At 44.6% G+C, this 17,598-nt stretch overlaps 2 protein-coding genes across 2 annotated transcripts in view; one reads left to right on the top strand and one right to left on the bottom strand.

The window, feature by feature from the left end:
* The first annotated feature begins 908 nt into the window (after positions 1-908).
* Positions 909-4,357, top strand: LOC143832574 (uncharacterized). Its single transcript, XM_077327183.1, has 3 exons — positions 909-3,842; positions 3,962-4,081; positions 4,213-4,357. The coding sequence occupies exons 1-3, from the start codon at positions 3,608-3,610 to the stop codon at positions 4,326-4,328; spliced, it is 471 nt and encodes a 156-aa protein (XP_077183298.1). The 5' UTR covers positions 909-3,607; the 3' UTR covers positions 4,329-4,357.
* A 444-nt stretch (positions 4,358-4,801) lies between these two features.
* Positions 4,802-17,598, bottom strand: part of LOC143831198 (uncharacterized) — a 140,121-nt gene continuing 127,324 nt past the window's right edge. The window contains exons 2-4 of the mRNA XM_077324263.1: positions 5,844-6,087; positions 5,581-5,664; positions 4,802-5,301 (exon numbers count right to left, since the gene is read on the bottom strand). Coding sequence (XP_077180378.1) covers positions 4,802-5,301; positions 5,581-5,664; positions 5,844-6,087 — 828 coding nt within the window. The remainder of the gene's footprint in view (positions 5,302-5,580; positions 5,665-5,843; positions 6,088-17,598) is intronic.

The following is a 17,598-nucleotide window of genomic DNA, read 5'->3' as shown; positions in this document are numbered from 1 at the left end:
CTGTATATTTTGTGGATTATAGAATTGTCTGTGCGCATTCTCTAAGGCTTCTGGTATGCTGTCAAGATTGCTCTAGACATCACTTCTTCTACTCCAGTGCCTCCAACAAGTTTCCCCTTCAGCTTGTTGTAAGTAGGTTCTCAGGCAATAAGCATACATTCAGGATCGTTTGGGGATACACATTCCATATATATCTGGAACAGCAGGACAGGTGCCTGGTTGAGAGAGCCTATTTTGAAAATGCTTCTGAATCCTTCTGGATAATTGTATTAGTTTCATTTTAAAAGTTTCACTTAGTTTCTAGTTGGGGCCTGAAGAAGTAAATGTTAGGATTTTGTATTTTATATTTTACTTCAGAAACTTCAATCAGTGAAACGGCTTCACAGAAAAGGTGTGCAGTCTAATATAATGAAAATGAGTTTTCCATGGGTAATTGCCAGAATACACTAGAGAAGACTATATAACAAAGGGCTAAAGAGAACAAGCCCATTCCACAGCTGTAGCATTGGAAACTATTTAAAATTAATTTGATTAAACAGAACATTTCATTTTATTCTTTAATAATTTATTTATAAATCACACGTGCTGATGAAATGTAATATTTGCAATCCCGTTGAAATAGTAAAATGTAATTTCTTTTGTGCTGTGAATGAATTATGTGATATGTGCAAAATACTTACCTCTTTTCCAGAGTAGAATTTTAGATTATTTCCCCCAACTCTCTCTTTCTATAGAAGAAAATATGTCTATGAAAACAGCGTTCACTGAACTCGGTGCAACTAAACTCTGAGATTAAGCCTCCTGCTCGGCGTTTTAGCAGAGGCTGCAGCAGCAAGGAGATAGAAAAGAACCTTTCTACAAAAGGAGGCCACTTACAACTCTTAGGGCCATTTCGCACAGAGCTCAAAGTTGCTATTTGGTTGCCGTTTGTGAAAGCGCTACTTCAAGTAGCGAAATGTAACTAGCCGTGCCCGTAACGCACAGCTGCGGTTTTTGCGGAATTTGGCACTTTCACTTCTCGCCACTTTCGTAACCCACAGGCTTCCGGTTCTCCGTCTTATCGCTACAAAGGAGGTCCCTTTTTAGCGCTTCTGGCCTCCCGTGCCCGTCAATCAAACTGCAGGCACACCTTTGACCTCGACCCTGAAGCCGAACTTGTCGGGGTTCCCTTTTTTTTTAAAAAACCCAGGAAACCCCGTAGCAACGCGTTATCGTCCGATCATTGGCGCCCTTGGAACGTGTTTTCTATTGTTTTCTAGGAACCAGATGCATTGACATGTTTGATTGGTTAATCCCCGCCCACAGTACACGCCCACAGGTTACCTGCTTATATGCACCTGGGCAGACACGCGGTCGGCCTCACTCTTTTGTTTGCGTAGCCTACTGCCCGCAGCACAGGTCAACGTTGCAATGGAGAGGCTTATTTTTCAATTGCTGGCTTACATGCTCGCGGTGGTCCAGCGCATGAATACCGCCTTGTCGCGTCGGACGTATGCTATCGCGGAGTACCGAGAACGGGTGGCCGGAACGCTGACCAGCAGCAGAAGACGTTCTGTAAGGGTAACCATGGCGGCCAAGAAACGCTGGCAAGCTCTGGCAGAGGTCCGGTTCCCCCCCCGGTTCTGGGTGGACGAACGATCCTCTGACTGGTGGGAGAATTTTGTGTGGACTCGCTGGGATGATGACCACTGGATTGCCAACTTCAGGATGTCGAGGGGGACATTTTTTGAACTCGTGGAGGCTCTACGTGGACGCATGGAGAGGCAAGTCACTGGCATGCGGCGCCCCGTTCCAGTTGAAAAAAGGGTGGCTGCCGCATTGTGGTACTTGGCCACCCCTCAGTACTTCCGGACAGTAGCCCAGCAATTCGGACTCGGAGTCACTACGGTTGGCGATATCCTTAAGGAGTTCTGCCTCGCCATGGAGGCGGAATTGTTCAGCAAAGTCGTGTGCCTCGGAGACCGGCTTGGAGCGGTGAGTGTCATTCCATCCCCTTTGCCCTTTAAATTTTTTTTCTTGTTTGACAGGTCAGCAACGAAGACGCGATACACCCCACGCTGACATGCCATGGCTTATATTCTTTTCTTTCCCTTATTCCAGAGTATGGACGGGTTTGCCAGGCTTGGATTCCCGCATTGTTTTGCGGCCGTCGATGGAAGCCACATCCCTATCCGTGCCCCCGGGGGAAGCATAAAAGAGTACGGGAACAGGAAGGACTTTTGCTCTGTTCTCCTGCAAGGAACAGTGGACTTCTCCGGCCGGTTTATCGATGCCGAGGTGGGGTGGAGTGGCAGGAGGCATGATGCCCTTGTTTTCAGGGAATCCAACCTCAGGAAAGCCATGGACGAAGGGGTCTTTGTTCCAGGAAACCCCACCGCCACCATTGAGGGCGTGCGTGTGCCGGCGTTGGTCCTCGGGGACGGAGCCTACCCATTACGACGCTGGCTCATGACTCCCTACAAGCGGCCAAGGACGGACGTGCAGAGCCACTACAACCTCAGTCACTCCCGGGCAAGGAATGTAGTGGAGCGTGCCTTTGGACGTTTGAAGTCACGGTTCCGTTGTTTAATGTCACGACTCCATGTACATATTGACAATGTGACTCCGCTGATAATCGCATGTGTGATTTTGCACAACATATGCGAGGACAAGGGACATAACATCCCCTTCCCTGAGGACGAACCTGAACCTGTAGTCCTTCAGGATACACAGGACATCCCTGAAGCAAGGAGAAAAAGGATATATGCTGAGGGGTGCAAGGTTCGGGACGCCATAGCCACCCACATCTACAGAAACAGGAGGCGTGTTTAATTGTTTTTCCTACTCTGTTGTTGAATAAAGTTTTGTGTTCTTTGTTTAACCTTGTCTTGTGCGGTTTGTGTACTTTGCCAGCAAAAAAACGGGGATTCTCTGGTCCAAAAGCACTTTGACAGCCCTAAATGCTAACTCCCCACTGAAATTGACAAACACAATACGGAAGCGCTGAATGGGGAAAGTTCGGGGAGGCGGGTAGCCAGGAAGTATTGGCGACCCCTGTCAAACCGGAGGATCAATCCACTCATGTTCCAAGGAATAATTTTATTGGTGGGCAGCTTTGATACATTTAAAAAACGGGGTGGTCGATCGGAGCAACGCACGTTCGTTCCCTAACCGTCATTCCGAAGATGCCGAAGCCACGGAAGGGCTCCTTCTGGCAGCGCGCCGAGGCTGAGGCACTTCTGGAGCTGGTGCTACAATCAAAAAGTGTTGGCCGCCTAATGGCCAGCACCCATTGCCACACCAAGGGTGCCTACCTGGTGTTGGCTTCAAAGCTGAGGGAGAGGGGCTATGTCCGGACCTGGGAGCAGGTCCGGACAAAATTCAAGCGCCTTAAGCTGGACTTCCTAAACAGTCTGGAACAGTGGGGGGGGATCCCGCAGCCAAGTGGGAGGACGGTCTTCCACGACCAGATGGTGAAAATATGGGAGAAGGCTGGGAAGCCCCCCCTGGACATGAGGAGGCATATGGGTGAGTGCTGCCCTCGTTGTGTTTTGCCCTTAAACATGCATGGAATGACTAGCTGCCTCTTTCCCCTACTGTCCCCAATGAAATTCGAGAAAGTATTTAGATGCTGTCAACCCCCTCAGACTTAGCCAGCCAGTACTGTAGAACCACTTTGGTTATGCGCTTAGACTCTAACTGTGGTGTGTCCACCAGCTGTGTTTCATCTCTGTTTTGTGTGCTTTTAATTATGATTTGTCTTTTTCTTTGCCCAGCCACACAATCACCATCCAAGCTGGCAACAGCACCTGAGCGTGAGGAGGGGGAGGAAGAGGGACCTTCCACCTCGGGACAGGCTGCAGGTGAGAGTTTTATGTCTGTGAGGGAGACCCATGTGTGTGTACCCACACGGAGCCATATGGGAGCCTGATGTGATGCTTCCTTTTGGAGTGTGATCAAATTCTTTGTTTGATTTCTATAGCTGAAACTGTGGAGGCAAGGCTGCGTGCCATGGAGGCCAGAGTTACTTCCCTGGAGGCTCAAGTGGCGGAGCTGAAAGGGGAGATTGAGCAGCACAGGCAACAGAGGGAGGCGGAAGAGCGTAGGTTATGTTCCCCACTGCCCAACTCTTCTCACACTGTGGCTAAGGCCACTTAAAAGTGTATGCATGTAAACTAAAGAAATTTGAAAATATGTGTGGTACTAATGTGTACTTTTTCTCCCTCCCCACAGTTAAGAAGAAGGAGGACGAAGAGCTCTTCCGGCGCAAAGTTAGGGGGACCGTGGGACGGCTGTGCAGGAGAGTTAGGGCGATGGAAGGGGCTGGGGAGGGGAGCGGTGGGACCTGAGTTTTGTTTCCTGTTTGTGTTTTGGGGTAGGGGTTGGGGGGGGGGGGCTCCAAGTTTCATTCCCCAATGTTTTTCCCCTGTTAAATGTATACTTTTGTTAAAAAAAATTGGTTTTCCAGGGGGGTGGGGGGTGGTGGTGCTGGTGGGGCTCCAAGTTTCATTCCCTAATGTTTTTCCCCTGTTAAAATGTTTTTTAAAATAAAATGTTATTGCAAATTTTATAACAAGACTCCAGTGTGACTTCTTAAACTCGCACATATTTAACCCCACACCACACTCCTAAAACTCCTTGAACTAACACCCCTCCAACCTCCAACCCACACAGCAGAACCACAATATACACAATCACTAGAGAGGCCGCTTTCAGCCTTGCAGATTCTACAGTAGGGTACACAGAGACAGAGTCAAAAATATAAACTTTATTCAACAAACAACAAAACACAGATAACATGAAATAGAAAAAGTGGGCAAAACTAGGAGGGGGAGTACTTGTCTGCTGGTTTTATTTTTCTCTTTCCGAGAATAGTCCTCCTTCTTGTTTGGGTGGAGGCATTCTGAGAGGGAGTCGGTGGGGTGGGTGCTGGAAGTGGTGGTGTTGGTGTGGGTGGTGGTGGGGGGGCGATTTGTGGAGGGTAGGCCCTTTCCATGACCGCTACAGCCCTCTCCATGAGTCTCCTTATCAGACGCACCTCCTCCACGCCTTCGCGTAGGATTTGGTTTGTCTCTCTAAGGACTGCCCTCAATTTTCTCCCCTCCTGGGCAATGAGTGTGAGCATGGCTTGGTCAGCGGCCGCGGCACGCCGTGACTCCTCATAGCAGTGCTCAAGGAGCCTCTCTCCCACGCTTGTCAAGACGGAGACGCGCCTCAGCCTGCCGCGTTCCCTCGTAAGCCTCTCCTCTGCTGGGAGCGCACCTCTAGGTGGTGGGCTGCCTGGAGCCAGGGGTGGTTCCTCCTCCTCATCTGAAAGAACCTCTGTTGGCAAAAAATGAGAAACAAAACTGTTAGTAACATCCAAAAAGTCAAAACACACCATGGTGGACATGGTGTTCTTTTTTGTCCCCGTGTTTTCCTGCCAAGAATTTAAACAATCCCCGGCGAGCACATGGCTATTGTTTGTTTGCCCATGGTGTGCTTTTACTTTTGCCTACTTGCACAGCAGGACTCTCAACAATTAAAAGGGAGCACATGGTTAGTGCCTAGCGACATTGTCCTGCAGCTATGGCTCGAAAGGAACAGGTCATGCACGCTCACCATCTTGAATCTGTATCCGCCTGCGCCGGGCAGGAGGTCCAAGCACCCTAGGCTGTTCCTCCTCCTGTGTTCCGGGTATGAAATCTGCAAAAAAAGGAAAAAAAACAGATCTAGGACCAAAGGGTGGCAAAGCCAGCTTCAAAGCCTACACCAGCAACGCAGAGGGACTCTCTTCTTTCTCTTAGCAGTGCTGCTGCCCTGCACAAACAGAAAAGCACAAAGCAGTTAAAACAGCCCCCCCCCCTATTTTTACTAATACCTACCAATGTTAGTTGATGCCCCCGAATCACTATCCACGTCAGGTGCTGCTGGAGACTCTAGGGGCCCCGTCCCTGGCAACTGTGTCTCTGTGGACAAGAGCAGAAAATAGTGAAAAACGAGCAAGCATACACCATGAACCACAAAGCAAGCTCCCAAAGTTGTGAGCCAAAGTACTGCAGAAGGCCTATGGGCGAGGCATGCTGCAAATATTTTGGGGCTGTTGGTGAAACATGACCGTTTCAAATACTAACCACATCAAGCACTCCACAGCCAACCATCTTAATAAATCTTTTAAAAATTAAAATTAAATTATAAAATTAAAACCGTTTCAAATAGTAACCACAGCAAGCACTCCACAGCCTACCTTCTTTTAAAATCTTTTAAAAATTAAATTATAAAATTATAAAATTAAAACCGTTTCAAATAGTAACCACAGCAAGCACTCCACAGCCTACCTTCTTTTAAAATCTTTTAAAAATTAAATTATAAAATTATAAAATTAAAACCGTTTCAAATAGTAACCACAGCAAGCTCTCCACAGCCTACCGTATTATGCGTTGCAACGAACACACGAGAAAACGATGCCCAAACGTCAGAACACACATTTGCTTAAAAGGAAATATAAAATAAAAAGAAAATCACTTACCGGAGGCAAGGGGCGTTTGCTCAGGAGCCTCCTCTGGCTCCCCAGGAACGATGGCGATCAGGTCCAGCGTTACCGATTCCGCGGCTCGTTGCTGGACGGGGGGTGGAGGGCGAAAGCTGGAGGAGGTTCCCTCGCCGGGATCCTCCTCAGCGGGTGGTTCCTCGACCGGGGCAGCCGGCTTCCGAACCACCTTAAGGCTCCGGCCGACGCGCTTCGGCCTGCCGGATCCTTCCCCGTCCCCGTACAGCTGGCGCTGCTCCTCGAAGTAGGGGCAGGTCACCTTTTCGTTGCCGGAACCCTTGTTATGGTTCACGGCTCTCATGTACTCTGCCCTCATTGTCTTCGTCTTCGACCGGCATTCAAGGCCGGTCCTGTTGTGGCCCAGGGCGCGCATCTTAATAGCCACTTGTTCAAAAACCTCCCTATTCCTGTGGGAGGACTGGAACGCGTCCTGGATTTTCTCCTCCGAGAAAATCCCGATCAGGTCCCTGATCTCCGCGTCCCTCCAAGTTGGGCCACGGCCGGTTGCAGGGACGGACGAGGCTTGAGAAGACGATTCCATGTTGCTTTTGCTAGTAGCTGAGCAAAATGGTGGTGGGAGGTGCAGGGTGCAACGGATCATATACCTTCCCGCACACAAAGACAAAGGGACTAGCCGGCTCCTGATTGGTGGAGGGCAGCAGGGGACACGCACATTGGCCACATCAGGTCACATGTCACGTTCAAAACTCCTCGCGCGGGAACAGGATCTGCTCCTAATGGCCAGATTGGCGCCCTTGTTGTTTGACTTAACGCATGCGCGTATTCGTTTACACGCGAGAAGAGCAGTTTGAACATGCAGCGGGAGCCATTTTAGGAAAATGTCCGCCATTACACAAACGCATGCCGGTGTTCAACCGAGAGCAAGTGCGGCAGTACTCGGCAGTTCCCCAATAATATTCACCAGCCACAGCATAAATCAACCAAACATGACATGTAACTGGCGTACGTTCGTTGGCACGCTCAGAGGAATGTTTTTTAAAATGAACGGGGGACGGCGACTCCGCTTGCCGGAGGTCTAGCCGCCAATGGAAGGGGTTGTCCGCACCCAAGCACAAGCACGCACCGGGAACCACACAAAGACCCACTACACATAAGCCGCCCCTCATGATATCACCTCGAATCATGTCTATTGAACCCCTGTAAGCTAAGCAGGAGACTGCGAGCGGCGACCGTTCGTTGGCACGCTCAGAGGAAAATTTTTTAAAATGAACGGGGGACGGCAACTCCGCTTGCCGGAGGTCTAGCCGCCAATGGAAGGGGTTGTCCGCACCCAAGCACAAGCACGCACTGGGAACCACACAAAGACCCACTACACATAAGCCGCCCCTCATGAAATCACCACGAATCATGTCTATTGAACCCCTCTAAGCTAAGCAGGAGACTGCGAACGGCGAATGTTCGTTGGCACGCTCAGAGGAAAATTTTTTAAAATGCTCCCTGTACGTTGACTCCGCTAGGACTGGCCGATGGTAGACGGGGTTTTAAGCTTTGGGCAAATTTTGGGAACGTGACGGTGTGTGCCACTGTGCTTGTGAAAAACTCTTGTGGTGTCCGGGCAGAATTTCCGAAAGTGATCGTGCTTGAAAGCCAGTCGCTGTCCCGTTGCCTCGTAGATCCCCGCTCGCTCGGAGAAAAAAAAAATGGCGAACAGTTCGCCGGAAGTTTGGAGGACAGGCTCGGGAGGAGGGACTTTGAAGAACCCGCAACAATGGTAACGCACAGGTCTTTAGCGCTACTGTTGCAGATTGGTTGCAGGAGTGTATCGCTATCCGGAGGGTGAATCCAGTTTTCTGGATTCCCCTAGAAGCGCTACAACGAAGCGCTTTTTGCGGGTCGGTTTCAGGATTGTTGCAGATTGTTTACGACGTCGTGCGTTATGGCAAATTAGTAGCGTTTTCAATCAGCAACCTTAGGATTCAACCCATGAATATATTAGGTTGTGAGCTTCCTAGCATAAAGTATACTCAGAAGAGAATTGATTAGCAGTAATACTCAACAACTCATCACAAAAGTGAAACTCTTATAAATCCTTTTTCTAATCTTCTCTTCATTTCATTTCAAAAGCAAATCTCAGCTTGGTCATTCTCACCTGCACACTTGTGCTCATAACTTGGATTTGACATTTAGAAATTGACAATATATTGTGGATAATTTTCTCTATGTCATATACAGGGATATTAAAAATGGCCATGAAATAAGCTTTCTTCATTGCTCGTTCAGAAAAAAAGCCTTTTATACCCTTGTCTTATGCTGAAATAAAACAGTTTTGCAAGGTACTTAGATTATTAGGGGGAACCTTAATATAATTGTACGAGTTTTATTCATAATAAAACATTAACACCACACAATAGGGACAAAGTCTGTATGTTCACACGTATTCCCTTAATGAAGTATTAACATTTATATAAATATCTATGAAACTTGGAAAACAAATGTATCCATTTATGTCAATGTCGTTAATAACCTCCATGAAAATGTTTAAAATAAATGTTTTAGTAATCTTGCTACTTTCTTCCTTTTCCCATTCTTTACTTGTATCTATAATTGCACAATCTCCATTTCCCTTTTACTGGAAGGGTAATTTATGCTCACATTGTAATAGGAACAAAATGATCTATCTTGGAGGCAAGTCAATTTTTTCTAATAAGATTGTAAAAAGCAAATAACATCTCACATTTTATAAACTTAACAGGCACTAATGTTTGATTCTTAAACAAAACATGCAAATAAATCTACAAATAAATGGAGCAACAATCAATAATGAATATAAACTGTAGGAGAAAATGGCTTCTTTTAATGTTCAAGGACAAATTCTATAGTAAATCTATAATGTATGAAATAATTTAATCTGATGATGAAATACTGTAAATAGTTACCTGAAATTTTCAGTGTACTGCTTTACTATCTGTTCAAGATATAGTAGATAACTTTCTCTGTTCAAGTGCTATCAATTAGGAGAGGATGTTTGTGATTATTGTAAGATGACACTTAGCAGTCATATGTTCACTGAGATGCATGTGAAAGCAAGCTGAAAGAAAAAGGACAATCTGAGTGTGGAAAAACCAGTTTCTTAGGTTTTGTTGTATTGATGTTTGTTTGCAATTGATAGCAGTTATGTCACACAAAGATGGCCTTTTGTCTTATATGAATAGGAAAAAACTCAGCATGTGCACTGAGAAAATTTGATTCATATGCATATGAAACATTTATCTGTACAGGTGACAATGGCAAAGCCACCTATGGGAAAACAACTCACAGATAATGAGTTATTTCAGCTTTTGTGGCAATCATAGTTTGCTGACATCCAAATCAGTAAATTATAGATTGTCTTTTCAAAGTGCTAGTTGGAATCCTGGTGTGCTACAAAATTGTTCATTGATTCAGATGGACTGGCAACCTATGGTAAGCAGAAATTTTTTTTGGAAGCAAAAATTATGATTTCTCCCTAATTATATCACAATATAAACAGCCTATAGAAATGCATAATATCGTTGTGTCCCTGGTATCTGAGATTGGCTTCAGTGAGGCACAGGAATGAAAGGAGAGCAGAGATTGCTACATTTGCTAGGTTAACAAAGTAGGAAATGAATGTTTAGTGCACAAAAATAAACATTTTATTGTACAAGTTTAACGCATATCTGTCTATACTTCAACCAGATGCATAGGCTGCAATCTGTATAAATCAATGTATAAACTGTATAAACTGTCTGTATAAATCAATGGTTTCGAGTTTAAATTCTGCATTGGACTGTGGCTAAAATAGCATCTTCATTAACCAAAGGAGTTACAAAGATATTCTGGAATATTCATATAAAGTTGATTATTTTACGGGTAGACATGGAGAGGATGGCTATATGAATATCAAGTCTGTATTCTTGGAATCAACAACTGCTTATGCCCCCCACAGGGCTCTCTGTTCTGTGGGTATGAATTTGCTTGTTGTCCCAGGGCCTCAGGATTTGAGGGGGTTTAGTACTGATAAGATCATGCCCCAAATGTTCAGTGACTAGAGGGAAACACTATTGCTTTAAATACCTTCTAGTCCTGTTTAAAAAAGGAGTGACAGGGCTTGTGATCTTCCTTTGCCATCAGCCACTCTATAACTTCCTGTTTGCTTCATCTAATGTGAGTTTGTCATTCTTTTATGAACACTGCTGCATGCTGGTTCACTTTCAATGAATGTAGTGATCCTGCTTGTAGCTTCAGGTGCTATCCAGCATGAATAAGGGACTCCGTAGTGTGCACTGCAGTATATCTTTATGAGATTCGTTCCCTGCATGGCAGAAATAGCATGCCTCACATGGAAGGCTCTGAAATGCCATAGCAGTCTCCTTCCTGCTCCCAAAAGTCATCATCTTGCCATTTCAAGTCAAATCAAGTTTATTTAAGTGGTCACAGACCACAATGCAGAAATAACTTTACATTTTTAGACAATATTTACAAAAATAAACTTTTCAAAAAAATTAGCTAAAAGGACATGGCAATGGGGGTTGTGTTTATCTTTCTGATGTGCCTGAATCACATGGGAGCAGAATTTTGCTGTCTGTAATGAAACTTGAGGCTTTTCATCCTTGAGCAATTCTTTGGACCCATCTGCTTCTGTTTGGTATGGCTTCCGGTCCAGAAGTGGATGGATAAGCTTGCTGTGGGCTGTGGGATATAAAGGGCAGTGGAAGAAAATGTGTTCCATTGTTTCCACCTCTCTTAATGGGAAGGTGGCACAATCTCTCTGAGATTGGAGTTCTTTTATATCTGCCCTCCAGAAATGCTGTAGGCATGGCTAAGCATCTTGCTGTGAAAAGGCTCTTCTGCATTTATTTATATCAATTGATGAGAGATAGGCAGCTAGTTTACAGGTATATCTAGTAGTTGGCGATGAGAGAAAAGGTTGCCTTTTAGTGTCTTCTATTTTTTGTCTGAGGACTCGCTTAGAATCATAGAGTCATAGAATCATACAGTTGGAAGGGACCTCATGGGTCATCTAGTCCAACCCCCTGCACTTTGCAGGACACTCACAACCCTATCGCTCATCCACTGTAACCTGCCACCCCCTTAAGCTTTCACAGAATCAGCCTCTCCCTCAGATGGCTATCCAGCCTCTTTTTAAAAATTTCTAAAGATGGAGAACCCACCACCTCCTGTGGAAGCCTGTTCCACTGAGAAACTGCTCTAACTGTCAGGAACTACTTCCTGATGTTTAGACGGAATTTCTTTTGAATTAATTTCATCCCTTTGGTTCTGGTCCATTTTTCCGGGGCAAGAGATAACAACTCTGCTCCGTCCTCTATATGGAAGCCTTTTAAATACTTAAAGATGGTTATTTAGCCCAATCTTTATCCAGTCTAAGTAAGTCACTTGGGGAGAAGCCCAGGCATGCAAGTTTAGTCTCAGTATCTTTAAGCCAGCTAGATTTTAAAGGGTCTTGAAGAATCAAAGGAAGAAGCCTTTGGACTCTGAGGTTTATTTTGACCTCCTCTTCATGTGGTGAATAGCAGACTGGCAGCTATATCTCCTCATTGCCCTGGAACTCTAGTCTGTCCTGGTGAGGCCCAATCGGAACATGCTTCAGGCGTCCAATTGGCCCCTCTGCTTGTCAGTCCGGGGCCGAGGGGCCAATGCAGGAGTTTTGATCTTGGACTCAGCCCACCCCAACCCTTTTTACTGTTTTATTAAGAGGGATAGATGAACAACAGAGGAGCCAACAGACATCCTTGTCTCACCCCCTTTTGTGTTCTTATTTCTTCGGAGAGGTGGTTGCATCTAACTCTCAATGAAAGTTTTTCATGCTTGGATCAAAAACAGCGAGCATCGGTCAACATTAGAAGATTCTAGTTACTCCCAAACCTTAATATGAGAGATAAAGTGGAATGCTGCCTTCAGGTCTAAGAAGACTGTGCCCTTATTTTCATGCTTTACTACCAGATGCTGAAGTATAATACAGTGATCCACAGTAGTTCTTTCCTTCAGAAACCCTGTCTGTTCACTTATTGCTCCAGCCAATCTGGGAATCTGTTTAGGAGGTGTCTGGCATTAAGTTTACTGATGATTCTTGATAGACTTAATGTTTATAATTTGCTGGGTCCTGGGTTACTGGGGCTCATTCTGGGAGATACTCACAGATTGCCAATGGGGCCAGATAGAGTCCTTATACATCTGTTGGAAAAAGCAGACCCATCTGTCTAGAGGCACAAGGGTATCCAAAGAGGAATGATCTCTTTGTATCTTGTCAGAGATTAGGGTGAGTTCTTTTCTTTGGCCACTTGTATGACATTACTCCACAGGCCACAGATATGTTCCTTCTTCTTATGGATGACATACATTTATAATCTTTTTTGGCTATCTGGAGTGAGGTGTATTTTTTCTTGTGTCTGCTCCCAAATGGTGTTGTTATAGCAGAGATAGGTGCTATTCAGAAGCCTTTTTGCAGACTTGCACTCTTCACTGAACCACAATTTAGACGTTTTTCTTGATTTAGGTTCCTTTGTAGTATTGGGACATAGCATATGATTTAAGTTTTGCATGAATAGTTCATAAAGAGCCCATGCTGATTGTTCAATATCAGGATATTTCGATGCTAAAAATGGAGATTTCTGGAAGCTAAAAATTCATTAATCTTTTGTTCCAGTTGGGGAGTCCATTTGGCCCGGCATCCTGGTTGTACTTTTGAAAAAACAAATACTTTGTTTTGAGATTTGTATATAAAAGAAATGCAGGCACAAAGAGGGAAGTGGTCTCCATCAAAACAGGGGAGAACATGGAATGATTTCTCCAGGGATAAAAGGGCTCCACAGACCAATATATAGTTGATGGTGTTGGCTCTCTGTCTGGCTACAAAAGTATATTCACTCAGGCAATCACTAGAGATAGAGGAGCCATTAAGCGTATGGAGGCTTAATTTATAAGCCAATTTTGCAAGGCACAGTCCTGTGTAATTTAAGCCTTTCTCTCTAGAAGTATGTACTGAATGAAAGTTTTGATTTTCATATTTATTTTCTAGCTTTCCTGGGGTTAAAATAAATCTTACTTCCAGAGTATGATCGTCTGAGCTCACATGAGCATTTAAGTGACCCACCACTAGAAGCAAAGCTTCTGGACAGTGTATAGATAAATTGACTATGTACTCTCCAAAGGCTCTCCAGTTACCGGTTAATTCCTGTATTCTGTTTAAGGGAAGTATATATATATGTGTGTATGTGTGTGTGTGTGTATGCGTGCATGTGTGTGTGAGTGTGAGAGTGTGTGTGTATTTAGCAGTATCATCTTCACTTCTTCCCCATAATATGAGGGCCTTTTTAAATTCAAGGAAATTGAAATTAAAGTTCCTAAGCCCCCATTTAGCCTCCCAGGGCCCTGGCCCTTGGTTGCTCCCATCTTGTAGAAGTGAAAGAAGAAGAGCTGGTTCTTATATGCTGCTTTTCTCTACCCGAAGAAGTCTCAAAGCGGGTTACGGTCAACTTTCCTTTCCTCTCCTCACAGCAGACACCCTGTGAGGTAGGTGAGGCTGAGAGAGCCCTGATATTACTGTTAGTTCAGAACAGCTTTATTAGTTCTGTGGTGAGCCCAAGATCACCCAGCTGGCTGCATGTGGGGGAGCGCAGAATCAAACCTGGCTCACCAGATTAGAAGTCCACACTCCTAACCACTACACCAATCTGGCTCTTTGCCAGATGTAGATCCTCAGTTGTCCAGGTCTCCTGGAGAAGTATGATGTCATGGTCTCTTTGCAGGAAGGGGATTTCTGGACAATTAGAGAGGCAGTGGTTCCTTCCTGTGACATTCCATGAGGTGATTTCTAGGGAGGATTTGGTTCTGGGGGCGCCATTCCCCTTGCGTAGTCAGAATAGTGGATCCCTGCTAAGAGAAGTTTCTATCACTTCAGCTACCTTTATTTCCTCAGCCTTCTTTTCAGTCAAAGATAGAGAAGATTTCATAATTTTGTTGGCTGTGATATGATGGCCAGCAGCTGTTGGTATCTGTGGAGTTGTATTTCCAAATTGCATTGTATCCCTTCCAAAATAAGCCGATTACTTCTTCATGTTCAAGGACTAGGGGCTGCTTCTTGAAGTTCTAGGATTAGGGTTGCATGATTACCTGTTGTCCATTCCTAGTATATGTTGTAAATAACATTGGTGGGTCAATTTCAATTTCCTCACACTGCCCTTCTGCTGGAGTTCTTGTTGGGTTTGTTTGAAATTCATGGTCATTTGAGGAAAGTATGACTTGCTCTTTCTGTGGATAGTTCTTTCCTTGTAGAAGCTCCATTGTTTTGGTTAGCTCTTGTCTTCCTATTCCATGCTTGAGCAGTGGGAACACCTCAGGGCTGGCATTGATGCAAATGGTACTGAAGAGTTGCAGGGGAATTTGTACTTTTACTCATCTGTCTTGTTACTTTTAATACTCGACTCCCCTTTCAGTCTACTTGGGTCCATGAGAGCTCCCAAATAGTTTGTTGATTTTGTGCTATAGTTTCCTTTCTCATATTGCAACTAGTTTTGGCAGCATGCCCAGATCTAATTAATTCCTTTCTCTCCCTTTCCCTTGGTTGATTGTGAACACCTGTAGTACTTTCCCCCATCAAATTTGTAGCTCCTACTTGAGACAGGGAGGGGCTGTCTCTAAATACTTTTGTCTTGCCATTTCCCAATGAGACAAATTATTAAAGTCCTTCACTTCTACAAATAACTATTAATAATGATGTTTGATTTAAAAATTGGCATTATCTCTCCCCTATTTGCAGGGATCAATGGCCTCCACATGCACAAACACAGCTCTCTCCAAAAGCCATCCATCAACCAGACACATGAGCAAAAACTGTACCATGTGCACTGAACATCACCTCCAGACAATGAACAATAACTTCATTTAAGCAACAGATTGTAAAATTACAATTTTATATTAAAAACAGGATGATTCAAACTCGTGTCTATGGTTCTCCCACCCTGATACTTACATATATGATCCCACCCCCACCCCGCATACATAGATTTTCTTGCTGGTTACTGATTTATTCCACCTTTCTGCCCATTTTTTTATGTTTCTGTTTAAATGGAGTCAGGATGGCACAATGAGACCTGAACACAGGGCCACAACAAATGAAGACTGGATAGGGTAAAGCTCAGAAGAACTCTTCAAAGCTTTGCCATTCGGAAGAAAACAGTGGGAATGTTAAGAGACTGACTGACAGCCGCTGTAGCTGAGACAAGACTGTCATTACATACTTGCTTTCCATCTGGCACCAGGTAGAAGCCTAGCAAGACAGAATTTTGTACCAGCTGTGTTCCCTAATTGTGTGTGCAGAGAGGCTAACAGAATGGGTGTTATTATAGCCTATGTGGAATGAAACAAAGCCACAAACATCTGGACTAGCATCAACATGATAACTATTAGAAAGCATACTAGCAATTTTTTTTTCCTGAGGAGACAGGAGGTATATTTCACTACAGTAAACATGCATTATTCAAGTATAAAAGCAGAAACTTAAGCGGACTTCATTGTGTGCAATACATATTAATACAAACTGCAAAAATCTAGCTTGTGCTATAGTTATTCAGAATGAACAATCTTCGCGCTGTATGGGCTGTGGTGTGTAAAAGGACAGAATGTAACCTATGTTAATTGTGCAGTTCTAATACCAGTTTGAATACATGTACAATTTGTGACCCTCTAGTTAGAACAGAGTCTCTTTTGGCGCAGAGTGGTAAGGCAGCAGACATGCAGTCTGAAGCTCTGCCCATGAGGCTGGGAGTTCGATCCCAGCAGCCGGCTCGAGGTTGACTCAGCCTTCCATCCTTCCGAGGTCGGTAAAATGAGTACCCAGCTTGCTGGGGGGTAAATGGTAATGACTGGGGAAGGCGTTGGCAAGCCACCCCGTATTGAGTCCGCCATGAAAACGCTAGAGGGCGTCACCCCAAGGGTCAGACATGACTCAGTGCTTGCACAGGGGACACCTTTACCTTTATCTAATTAGAACAGAGTAGTGTTGCCAGATCCCTCAGGACACCCGTGGGAGTGGAGGAATTGTGTGGTGAGATCCAGGATGGAAAACATCTGGAGATTTGGGGCTGGATCTCAGTGGAGTACTCAGTGGGGAACTGATTTTTGTCCTCTGGAGATGAGGCTGCAGTCCCTAGAATGGGGTTCCCACCTGTTTTGAGTAGCAAACGACATGCAACTTGATCAATATCCAGTGTTTATTTCTCCCCACAGACTAGAAAAGAAGAAACTTGTCAGCACTTAGTCAGCCAAACTCTATGGCTAATGGAATGCATTCCATTTACAGTTGCCTGACCAAAAGAGCAAAGAAATCAGCTTGTCCTCCACCACTAGTATTTTCCCCCTCTGCCTATTTTATACAGAAATCTTTGGAGACTTGACCATTTTTGTACAATTACACAGCCTCCAGATCAGTGTGCTCCACCCTGAACCATTCTAAGTCTCCAGTATCAGACTCAGAGGACTCTATATACCAGACTCCTTTGTTCCAGTAGTTGCCAACTCAAGTTGTACAGGTCTGTTTTAGCAATTCATTGTGAGCATATAACATTAGTAGTAAGTTACTGAATACTGAATTCAGTGATCTGTTAATCCTAAAATCAGCAACAGAGAGTTTATTTTGGCTTAATATGTGTTACATTTACACAAGTTAAGATTTATGGCAGTCAGGCAAGAAACAGTTGAAGATGGTTTGACATGGCCTGCCTCTGCCTCATGACCCTAGTGTTGCTTGGAGGTCTCCCATCCAAATACTAGACAGGTCAACTATACTTAAATTCCAAGATTTGACAAGATCAGGCTTGCCAGGGCTATCCGGGTCCGGGCACGCAATTGTTTCCATGAAAGCACAGGCAATATGCATGGACCTCTTTTTATTCCTTTCAAAGGCATTCACATTTTAACCTACTTCCATTGCTGTTTAATAGCCTTTATAAAATGGAAGGTATATAATCAAAAAAAGGATGGAATAAATCCCTAATGAATGAATGAATGAATGAATATATTCCACACATATCAGATAACAGATACACTATAGAAATTGCATTTGGCTTTCCTTAACATATCAGTGTTTCCCC

The sequence above is a fragment of the Paroedura picta genome, chromosome 3 (genome assembly GCF_049243985.1).
Source record: "Paroedura picta isolate Pp20150507F chromosome 3, Ppicta_v3.0, whole genome shotgun sequence".
NCBI lineage: Eukaryota > Metazoa > Chordata > Lepidosauria > Squamata > Gekkonidae > Paroedura > Paroedura picta.
This window is presented reverse-complemented; position numbering and strand designations above follow the sequence as displayed.